At 38.5% G+C, this 9,925-nt stretch overlaps 1 protein-coding gene across 5 annotated transcripts in view; it reads left to right on the top strand.

Moving 5' to 3' along the window:
- ARID4A (AT-rich interaction domain 4A) overlaps positions 1-7,497 on the top strand; it is a 75,942-nt gene extending 68,445 nt beyond the window's left edge. For all 5 annotated transcript variants that reach the window (XM_015143782.3, XM_015143784.3, XM_015143783.3 and 2 more), the window contains 2 exons: positions 286-432; positions 5,634-7,497. In XM_015143782.3, coding sequence (XP_014999268.2) covers positions 286-432; positions 5,634-5,737 — 251 coding nt within the window. In that variant the 3' untranslated portion in view covers positions 5,738-7,497. The remainder of the gene's footprint in view (positions 1-285; positions 433-5,633) is intronic.
- The last annotated feature ends 2,428 nt before the right edge of the window (positions 7,498-9,925 follow it).

Here is a 9,925-nt window from a genome sequence, read left to right on the forward strand (position 1 = left end):
ATTATAGATAGGTCAGGGTTGGTTTGTGTTGATGTTTTCTTATGTTTTTCTGATCATTTAAGTAATAAATGTTTAGTATAGAACATTTGGGATCTAAAAATAATTCTTAATCATGAATTTTATTCACATCTTCCCTGTTTACAATCTTATTTAGCTTACTGTACTAGGTTTTAATAAACTAAAGCTTTTGTTGATTTATGAGTTAGATTCTGTTTGATAGAACTGCCATCATTTTTCTCAAAGAATTATTTTAAAATGCAAATTAACTTTTTCCCCCCCTTTTAGATGAATTAGATAATATGAACAGTACGGAGAGAATCTCATTTCTCCAAGAAAAACTACAGGAAATCAGAAAATACTATATGTCTTTGAAGTCTGAAGTTGCAACCATAGACAGGAGGAGAAAAAGATTAAAAAAGAAAGACAGGGAAGGTAATTTTATTATAATTTTTCTCCTCTTATATTTCAAAACTATATCCTATCATTTTAGAAGATTTAAATTTGATACTAATTGAATATAGCACACATTCATTAATTGCTGTTTTTAAATTCCTAGTGTTTTCTTTTGTTGAAAGGAGTAGGTCAGCAACTGAGTTAATCAGAATGACACCCTTAAAAGGGAGTATGAACTGTCTTTCAAAATGTGTGGTTGTACTAAATGTGATGGATTCTCAGGTAGAGCATACTCCTTCTGAAATTCACTCTTTGCTCAAACATTTATTGGCACCTATTAATAGGCACTGTATTTATTATGGGGTTCACCAAAATGAATGAATCATAAGGCTTATTCTCAAGGAAATTATCTTGTTGGGATTAGAAATCATTCCCTAAACAACTAAAAGATAAGATAGTGCCACCCAGCAACTTTAATGAGCATGTGCTGTGCGCCAGGCACTGCCAGGTGGTGGAAGTGCAGAAATGAGTTAGACACAGATTTTCATCTCAGAGATCTTAACATCTAGTGGAACAATGTGTGCCCTAAGAATGATATTAGCAAGTATAGGAGTTAGTGGAAGGAGAGGTTACTTTGGAGCAATCACAGAGAGGGAGTAGTGTCTGAGCTAGCCCTTCGGGGGTTATAGGATTAACTTCTAGTTAAACATGAACATATCCATATACAATCCATCCCCAAGCCCTGTTAAAATAACAGTAAAGGAAATTAAGAGCCCTAAACTCAAAAGGACGAGAGAATGACCACAGCAGACAAGAAATGTCAACAGTATATCTTTTGGAAGCTGCATAACTGATGGACTACTGTAACTCTCCTAGCAGATGAGATACTGCTGAAACTAAGCTTGCTTGTCCTCATAGTGAGACAAAACAACAAGAAGGAAGACAATTCATACCATGTAACCCCAGAAAAGCCCTCAGAAGGGATATGGGACAATGCTGAGAAATGGGATTGGTTGAAAATGAAAGGAGAAATTGGATCTCCTCTTCCCATCAGTGAAGCAAGTCTACCTCACCCCCAACTCAAGCAGAAAATAGATTAACTTAACAGAGAATGAGGAAATCAGTAGGCTTGTAGACTTGGGGGCACCAGCCACAGCTGAGGGTAATGATTAAGTGCTAAGCCAAAATAGTGGATGGAGTGAAAGTTTGCATACTGAATAGTTAGATTGCTGTGCCTCTTCGTTAGAAGAGGCCTAGTCCTCTTGGCTTCCTGAAAGCTGGCAGCCAAGCTTATGCTTATTCCTGGGAGGAGACTGGAAGATTCTTCTAAAGAAAATGACCAGCCCAAGAAAAATTACCTACTATTTGGATATTCCTGAAACAAAAATCAAGATCCTTGCCAATCACTACATGTGTACTGTCCATATTTAAAAGCCCTGATGCTCATACACAGCTTTCAGTCAGCTTTTTAATGTTAAATATGGAAGCCACATGACCAGACATTTGAGGAAAACCCCTACATAAAGGCAGAAGCCAAAGTTAAAAAAAAGGAACTGGAAAAAAACAGATAATATACCATATTTAAAAAAAAAACACACACAACTATTCTTAATAGTTAATCCAAGTTGAGTATCCTTTATTTGAAATGCTTGGGTCTAGAAGTGTTTGGGTTTTTTATTTTTTCAGATTTTGGAATGTTTGTACATAATGAAATATCTTGGTAATGGGACCCAGGTCTAAACACAAAATTCATTTATGTTTCATAGACACTTGATACACATAGCCTGAAGGTAATTTTATATAATACTTTATATAATTTTGTGCATGAAACAAAGTTTGTGGTAAGTGCTTATGTGTGGAATTTTCCACTTGTGGCATCACATTGATGCTCAAAAGTTTCAGATTTTGGATTTTGGGATTAGGGATGTTCGATTTGTATCCAGAGGTAAAGGGAAAGATACTGCTACCTTGAAACAAAAGCATAGTAACTATTTTAAAAATTGAGAGAACAAGAAGGATATCTTTAAAATATGATAGCAGGAATTTAGAAAAATTAATAAGGCAGTAAAGCCGAAGAAATTCCACTAGAGGGTCAAAAAGACAATAGGAGAGAAGAAATAATAGAAATATGGAAATTGGTGAGGAGCTCCAACTTCTGAATCATAGGATTTCTAGAAGGAGAGTTGAATAAACAAGAGGAAGTTGTCATCAGAGAAATAGTTTTAAAATTCTAGAACTGAAGGATGTGAGTTAGAAAACTGAAAGGACTCACTGTGCCCTCTATAAATAATGGGGGTGAAAATCACCAAAGCATATGAAATTTCAGAATCCTGTGGATAAAGAGTAGATTCTAGGCCTGATGGTGGCTCATGCCTGTAATCCCAGCATTTTGGGAGGCAGAGGCAGGTAGATCACTGGAGGCCGGGAGTTTAAGACGAACCTGGCCAACATGACAAAACCCCATCTCTACTAAAACTACAAAAGTCAGCCGGGCGTGGTGGCAGATGCCTGTAATCCCAGCCACTCAGGAGGCTGAGGTTTGAGAATCACTTGAACCCGGAAGCAGAGGCTGCTGTGAGCGCCGAGATCGCGCCAGTGCACTCCAGCCTGGGTGACAGAGTGAGACTCTGCCTCAAAAAAAAAAAAAAAAGTAGATTCAAAAAATTTACCATATAAAGATACATATATAGGCCGGGCGCGGTGGCTCAAGCCTGTAATCCCAGCACTTTGGGAGGCCGAGACGGGCGGATCACGAGGTCAGGAGATCGAGACCATCCTGGCTAACACAGTGAAACCCCGTCTCTACTAAAAATACAAAAAATTAGCCGGGTGTGGTGGCGGCGCCTGTAGTCCCAGCTACTCGGGAGGCTGAGGCAGGAGAATGGCGGGAACCCGGGAGGCGGAGCTTGCAGTGAGCTGAGATCCGGCCACTGCACTCCAGCCTGGGCGACAGAGCGAGACTCCGTCTCAAAAAAAAAAAAAAAAAAAGATACATATATAAAAAGAAATGGATCTCAGAACAGCATCAAGAGTCTTAAGTCTGCTTTCTCAGTGGTAGTACTAGACACTAGAAGCCAAGCTAAGAAGACATGGGATCTGGCAAACAAGGAATCCTACGTAGGAAAATAGAGAAGGAATATCTGAAGGTGATGGTGAATGGAAGCTGTAGGATGACCACTGCATAGCAGACCTAGAAAGCAACTATTCCAGGAGTAGGATGGAACAGGAGGGGAAAGCTCCAGAAGGGATATCTCTTAAAAAACAAATAAAAGGTAAATTACCTGATAGAGTTCATCATGTTGAGAGAAGTTTTCTGCCTCTAGTAGAGATTTAGAGGATGACTTTGTGGTAGAGTGACCTGTCATGTGTGGTCTTGACCATTGTGCTCCAAGTCCAGCAGTTTTTAATTCCTACAAATAGGAACAGGGTGGAGCAAATGGAAAGAGATCAGACTCTCATGTTCATCCTTTTCTTTTAAAAGCTGTAAATACCAAGATGTATTTACAGAACTTTTGAATATCAAAAGAAGAAAAGAACAAATTAGCAAATTAAAATTTCTTCAGAGAACCCACCACTGCTCTGGGGTCAGTTTCCTAAAGGTGACATACATTTCAGACAATTAGAATTTTTTTTTTTTTTTTTTTTGAGACAGAGTTTCACTCTTGTCGCCCAGGCTGGAGTGCAATGGCACGATCTTGGCTCACTGCAACCTCCACCTCCTGGGTTCAAGCCATTCTCCTGCCTCAGCCTCCCGAGTAGCTGGGATTACAGGTGCCTGCTACCATGCCTGGCTAATTTTTGTATTTTTAGTAGAGATGGGGTTTCACCATGTTGACCAGGCTGGTCTCCAACTCCTGACCCCTAGTAATCCACCCACCTCGACCTCCCAAAGTGTTGGGATTACAGGCGTGAGCCACAGCGCCCGGCCAAAAAGATTTTTTTATTACCATCTTTTTTTGGGGGGCAGGGGGACAGTCTGTCACCCAGACTGGAGTGCAGTGGCGTGATCACTGCTTACTGCAGCATCAGACTCCTGGGCTCAAGCGACCCTACCACCTCAGCCTCCCAAGTTACTGGTATCACAGGTGCCTGGACCACTGTTGCCTGCCACCACACTCAGCTAACTTTAGTTTTTTTTGTAGAGACACATTCTCACTATGTGGTTCAGGCTGGTCTCGAACCCCTGTTCTAAAGCAGTCCTCTTGCTTTGGCCTCCTAAAGTACTGAGATTATAGGCATGAGCCAACATGCCCAGCTTATTATAGTCTTTTCCCCATTTTTATTTGCTTAGGTTTTCATAATGAGTTATTAAACTGAGATTTGAGTGATTTCTGGCATATATATAAGAATTTGTTGCCTGGGCATGGGGCTCACGCTTATAATTCCAGCATTTAGGAGGCTGGAGCAGGAGGATGGCTTGAGCCCAGGAATTGGAGACCAGCCTGGGCAACATAGCAAAATCCCGTCTCTACAAAAAATTAAAAATTTAGCTGGGTGCAGTGGCGTGCACCCATAGTCTCAGCTACTTGGAAGGCTGATGCGGGAGTGTCGCTTGAGCCCCAGAAGTTGTAATGACACTTAAATAAACAAAAATTAAAACTTCAAATAAAATAGGAACAATCAGGGAAAGATTGGCAGAAGACAAGAGTTTTGCAAGGAAAGAGAAGATAAAAGCAAAGAACTTAAAAAGTGGCAAAACATCTAATGCTCAAAGTACTGATCCCTAATCTGTGTTATGTCCTCCTGGAGAAAATTACATTAAAACCATTTGAGGACTTTTTGCTTATCACACATTACTTCCGTCCTGATCTCCATGATTCTGATACCTGTCAGAGGAAATCCTCTGAGTTAAGTTAATTCTTTTATGGTCCTATGACCCATAGATAAAGCAGAAATTCCCTATGGTTCTGTGTTTATCTCAGGTTGACCTTGTTTCTGATTGAGCTAAGTTCCTTCAGGGGATCCCCCAACTAGAGGTTTAAGAGTTTTTGTCTCTTTAATCCTTATATTTTATGATGTCTTTTAAAGTGTTGAGTAGTACTTAACTGACCAAAGACTAACTCTACTTAATTGAGCCAAACAAAATTTTTGCTGACAATTTGTTACTCCTTCATGTGACATATAAGAGGCCTGTGATTAAGGTGAATAATGTTAAGAAGAATTTTATTTCTAATTTGCTGTTAGCTAGGTATCTTTGTGTAACAGTTTTTGGATCTAACATAGTTGTTTTGATTCCACAGTGTCTCATGCGGGAGCCTCCATGTCATCTGCTTCATCAGACACTGGAATGAGTCCCTCATCATCATCTCCCCCACAAAATGTACTTGCTGTAGAATGCAGGTGATAAACATTTTCTCTACCTTCCCAGCAGTTTGCTGCCATGGACATAAATCCCCAGACCCTGAATTACAACCACAGAAAGCACTCAACTGGTTTGACATTGCTAAGTATATCCTGTATACTTTTCCAGGCCGGATTGTATCTATTCCCCTCTCTCTTCTTTTTTCTTGTTGCAAAAAATAAGCTGATTAATAAGTGAAGGTTAAGCAGCCTGCCATATTTGTCATAATTTTTCCTCTTTACTTTTTTTTTCATTTGTTGTGATATAGAACAAAGGGCACTTAGCAAATTTGAATTTGTATAATAAAGCTTTCAGGTGTTATAGAAATCATAGACAAGCAAGTGCACATGATAAACATCAAAATATTACCCAGCTGAATAGTTACTGCTGCACTTTCACTAAGATGTATTTGAACACTTGGTGAGTAGGGGGTTTATGTTGTGTTTTTTTCATTATTGTTGTTTTTTTTATTTTTGTGGAAGCACTTGCTATTTAGAACTGCCAAAGTATATGTTCAGCAGTGTGCCCAGGATTAAAGGTGTAAATGGGACAAAATAAATTGTGAAAGGAAGTGTAGTTGACTGAAAACTACAGTTGTAATAAGTCTTCCACTTTTTATAGGATTTTTGAGCACACAATTATGCAAATATTTTAATGTTTATTAATGTTTACAGTGGAATTGTGAATAAGTTTTCAGTGGACTATCTTATCCCTTGACAAAAATATTTTGTCTTTTTTCTATGTAATTTCAGAGTTTTTATTTTGTTACAAAAAGACAAAAATGAAATATATAACAACAATGAAGTTATTTAACAAGATTTCTAAAGCTGAAAATTTTGTGTAAAATAAGGTATTATCTTGCAACTTGTTAAATATATTTATTCAGACATTGGATGTTGTATTTTTATGTATTTTTTAAAATATTAATAAAATTGAAAAAAAGAAAATTCTAGGTTAATTCACTCTTTGGATGACAATAGCTCTCAGCTGTCCTTTTTACAGGAGGTTGCATCCTGCAGCCTTGCCTGTGTTAAAGGGAGTCTGTCTCAGTCCGTCAAACAGTATAGAACTATAAATGGGCATCTGGATCATTAAAGTATGTCCTTGTTTAGAAACTTTGGCAGTCCTAGTATTTAAACTGTTTTGAGGATCAAATTTTTGGTTGCCCTTAAGATACTTTGTCACAGTTTTTATGTTTGCTATACTGCCGAATGAATTTATATCTCCCAAAGTTGAGATGCAACAACTAAGTAAAGCAACTATGTATGCTTTGTCTGTGAATTGTTCCACAGACTGATACATTTTGTAAATAATTCTTCCAAAATCATGTATTTAAAGCAGTTTTGCATATACATTATGTAAAAAGGTGATTTTTTAAAAGCAATTTTTAAATTCATGTTTGTACATTGAAAGGGGTTTTTTTTTTTTAAACCTCCTTTTCTGTGTTTAATATGCTGTAGAATAATAACCTAGATGCTCTAGACTGTATATCAGGATCTGATTTACAAGAAGAAGTCAGAGCTAAACACTAGTGATGGCATAGCATTACTGAAATCATTGTTTCTTAATTTCATTTTACCACATTGTGAACTTGTGATTCAGATTCCATTTTCTCAGAGAATTAAAAACAAAAAAAGTACTCTTGTAAAATGCACTTTTCTGTCTTTTCTTTGCAAAGCAGAAGTATTTCAATGTAAAATAAAAATGGAGCTCAGTGGGCAGTATTAATAAAGGCCATGTTTTAAACATAGGCTTTATACTTTTAGTTTTATTTTAAGTGATTGCTTTTTTCCTAAGTGCTAATAACTTACAGTTGGAAAATCAGATGTCACAAAACCAAGCATTTTAGTATATTCTTCAGCCTTTACAATAAAATATTTCTACTAATTATAAAAATGAAAAAAAAAAAAGTGTCATTTAAATCCAGCTGGACCTAGGAGGCAACCTTAGATTTATACATTAAATATTTTAATGATTTCCTTCTGTAGCAATTCAATAAATGTGAGATAAATAAGTTATCAGCTTGAGTACTGTCCCTTCTAATTGATACAAATTTGGTCATGAAGTATTGGGATGTTGCTACAGAGAACAAAACTGTGTATTCATTGAATAGATACACACTGTTAAAATCCTTTTATCTGGAAGCTGGAAAGGATTATGAAATTAAGTGAATATTGACTAAGTATGACATTTCAAATATTGAGCATATTTTGAGTTTAGGTAAACTTTGAATAGATACCTCTTACATGTGACTAAGAAGGTAAAAAATATAGGCTGGGCGCGGTGGCTCACACCTGTAATCCCAGCACCTTGGGAGGCCGAGGCAGGTGGATCACAAGGTCAAGAGATCGAGACCATCCTGATCAACATGGTGAAACCCCGACTCTGCTAAAAATACAAAAATTAGCTGGGCGTGGTGGCATGCGCTTGTAATCCCAGCTACCCAGGAGGCTGAGGCAGAAGAATCACTTGAATCCAGGAGATGAAGGTTGCAGTGAGCCCAGATCGTGCCACTGCACTCCAACCTGATGACAAAGCAAGACTTTGTCTAAAAAAAAAAAAAAGTAAAATTATAAAGACACTCTAATATAATGGAAGTTGCCATCTATAAAATTGTTATTTAAAAGATGATGGAGCTTTCTGTTTTAATATTGCATTGCATGCTTTTATTTATTTCAATTTTTGAAACAGGGTCTTGCTCTGTCACCTAGGTTGGAGTGCAGTGGTGTGAACACGGCTCACTTCAGCCTTGACCTCCTGGGCTGAAGCGATCCTCCCACCTCAGCCTCCTGAGTAGCTGGGACTGCAGGCATGCACCATGACACCTGGCTAATTTTTAAATGTTTTGTAGAGACAGGGTCTTGCTATGTTGCCCAGGCTGGTGTTGAACTCCTGGGCTTAAGCGATCCTTCTGCCTCGGCCTCCCAAAGTGCAAGGATTATAGGCGTGAGTCATTGTGCCCAGCTGGCCATTGTGTGCTTTTATTGTTTGTTATTTTGTGTTAAATTTCTAGTTTTCTTCTCTTTCAGTAAGAAAGATGGTTGCACTTAGCATATTAAAAGACTACTACATACTATGCCTTCTATGAAATTGCTTTAAGTTATGAAAATCTATGTGGATTGCCCAGTTAATTTGCTTATATACCTTTCTTTTCTTATAAGCCCTGTAATTTTTTTTTTTTTTTTTGAGACAGAGTCTTGCTCTGTTGCCCAGGCTGGAGTGCAGTGGTGCGATTTCCACTCACTGCAAGCTCCGCCTCCCGGGTTCATGCCATTTTCCTGCCTCAGCCTCCCAAGTAGCTGGGACTACAGGCACCTACCACCACGCCTGGCTAATTTTTTGTACTTTTAGTAGAGATGGGGTTTCACCGTGTTAGCCAGGATGTTCTCAATCTCCTGACCTCGTGATCTGCCCGCCTCAGCCTCCCAAAGTGAGCCACCGCACCCAGCCTTAAGCCCTGTAATTTAACATAGCTATCAAGATTGTGAAAGCATTCAAAGCTATATTCAACCATATATAAAACCTATTAACAGAATTCATTCATTGATGATTTATTATCTTCTATGTGCCAGGCATAAGCTTAAGGCCCAGGAGCTACAACGGTGAACAAGACAGAATAAAGTCCTTCTCTTCATGGAATGTATAATCGTGGTATAATAATATGATAGATGTAAACAGTTAACTCATGTAATTATTATTTTTTTTATTACAGTCTCTGCTTATCCAAACTCATGTAATTGTAAGTGCAGGTATAATAAGCATATGAAGTTATGGTGTGCCGTGAGATAATGATACAGAGCCCACTAGTTTGAAGGCAGGGGTGGTATGGGAAGGCTTTGCAGAGAAAGCAACAGTATAACTGAACTCCAGTGAAGATTATGAATTGGCTGGGGAAGTAGAAGGAGAGCTATGGAGAGTATAGTGTTCCAAGGACATGGGGGAGGAGAGATTGGTAAAATGGTCCAGGTAATGAGCCAAGGCAAGAGTAGACCTGATACAGGATCCCAGTCAAGTAGGACTGAGAGTGGTAGGGGAACAGGAGCAAAGGGACAGGTGGTCAAGATTTGAGCAGTTCCCTACCACTCTCAGCCCTGCTTGTCCGGAGCTGTCTCAAGAGCCACTTTTCCATGAAGCTTTTGCTGACTTCTCACTACCACCAGAATAGTGCCCTCTTCAGTCTGTGTTATTTTA

The sequence above is a fragment of the Macaca mulatta genome, chromosome 7 (genome assembly GCF_049350105.2).
Source record: "Macaca mulatta isolate MMU2019108-1 chromosome 7, T2T-MMU8v2.0, whole genome shotgun sequence".
NCBI lineage: Eukaryota > Metazoa > Chordata > Mammalia > Primates > Cercopithecidae > Macaca > Macaca mulatta.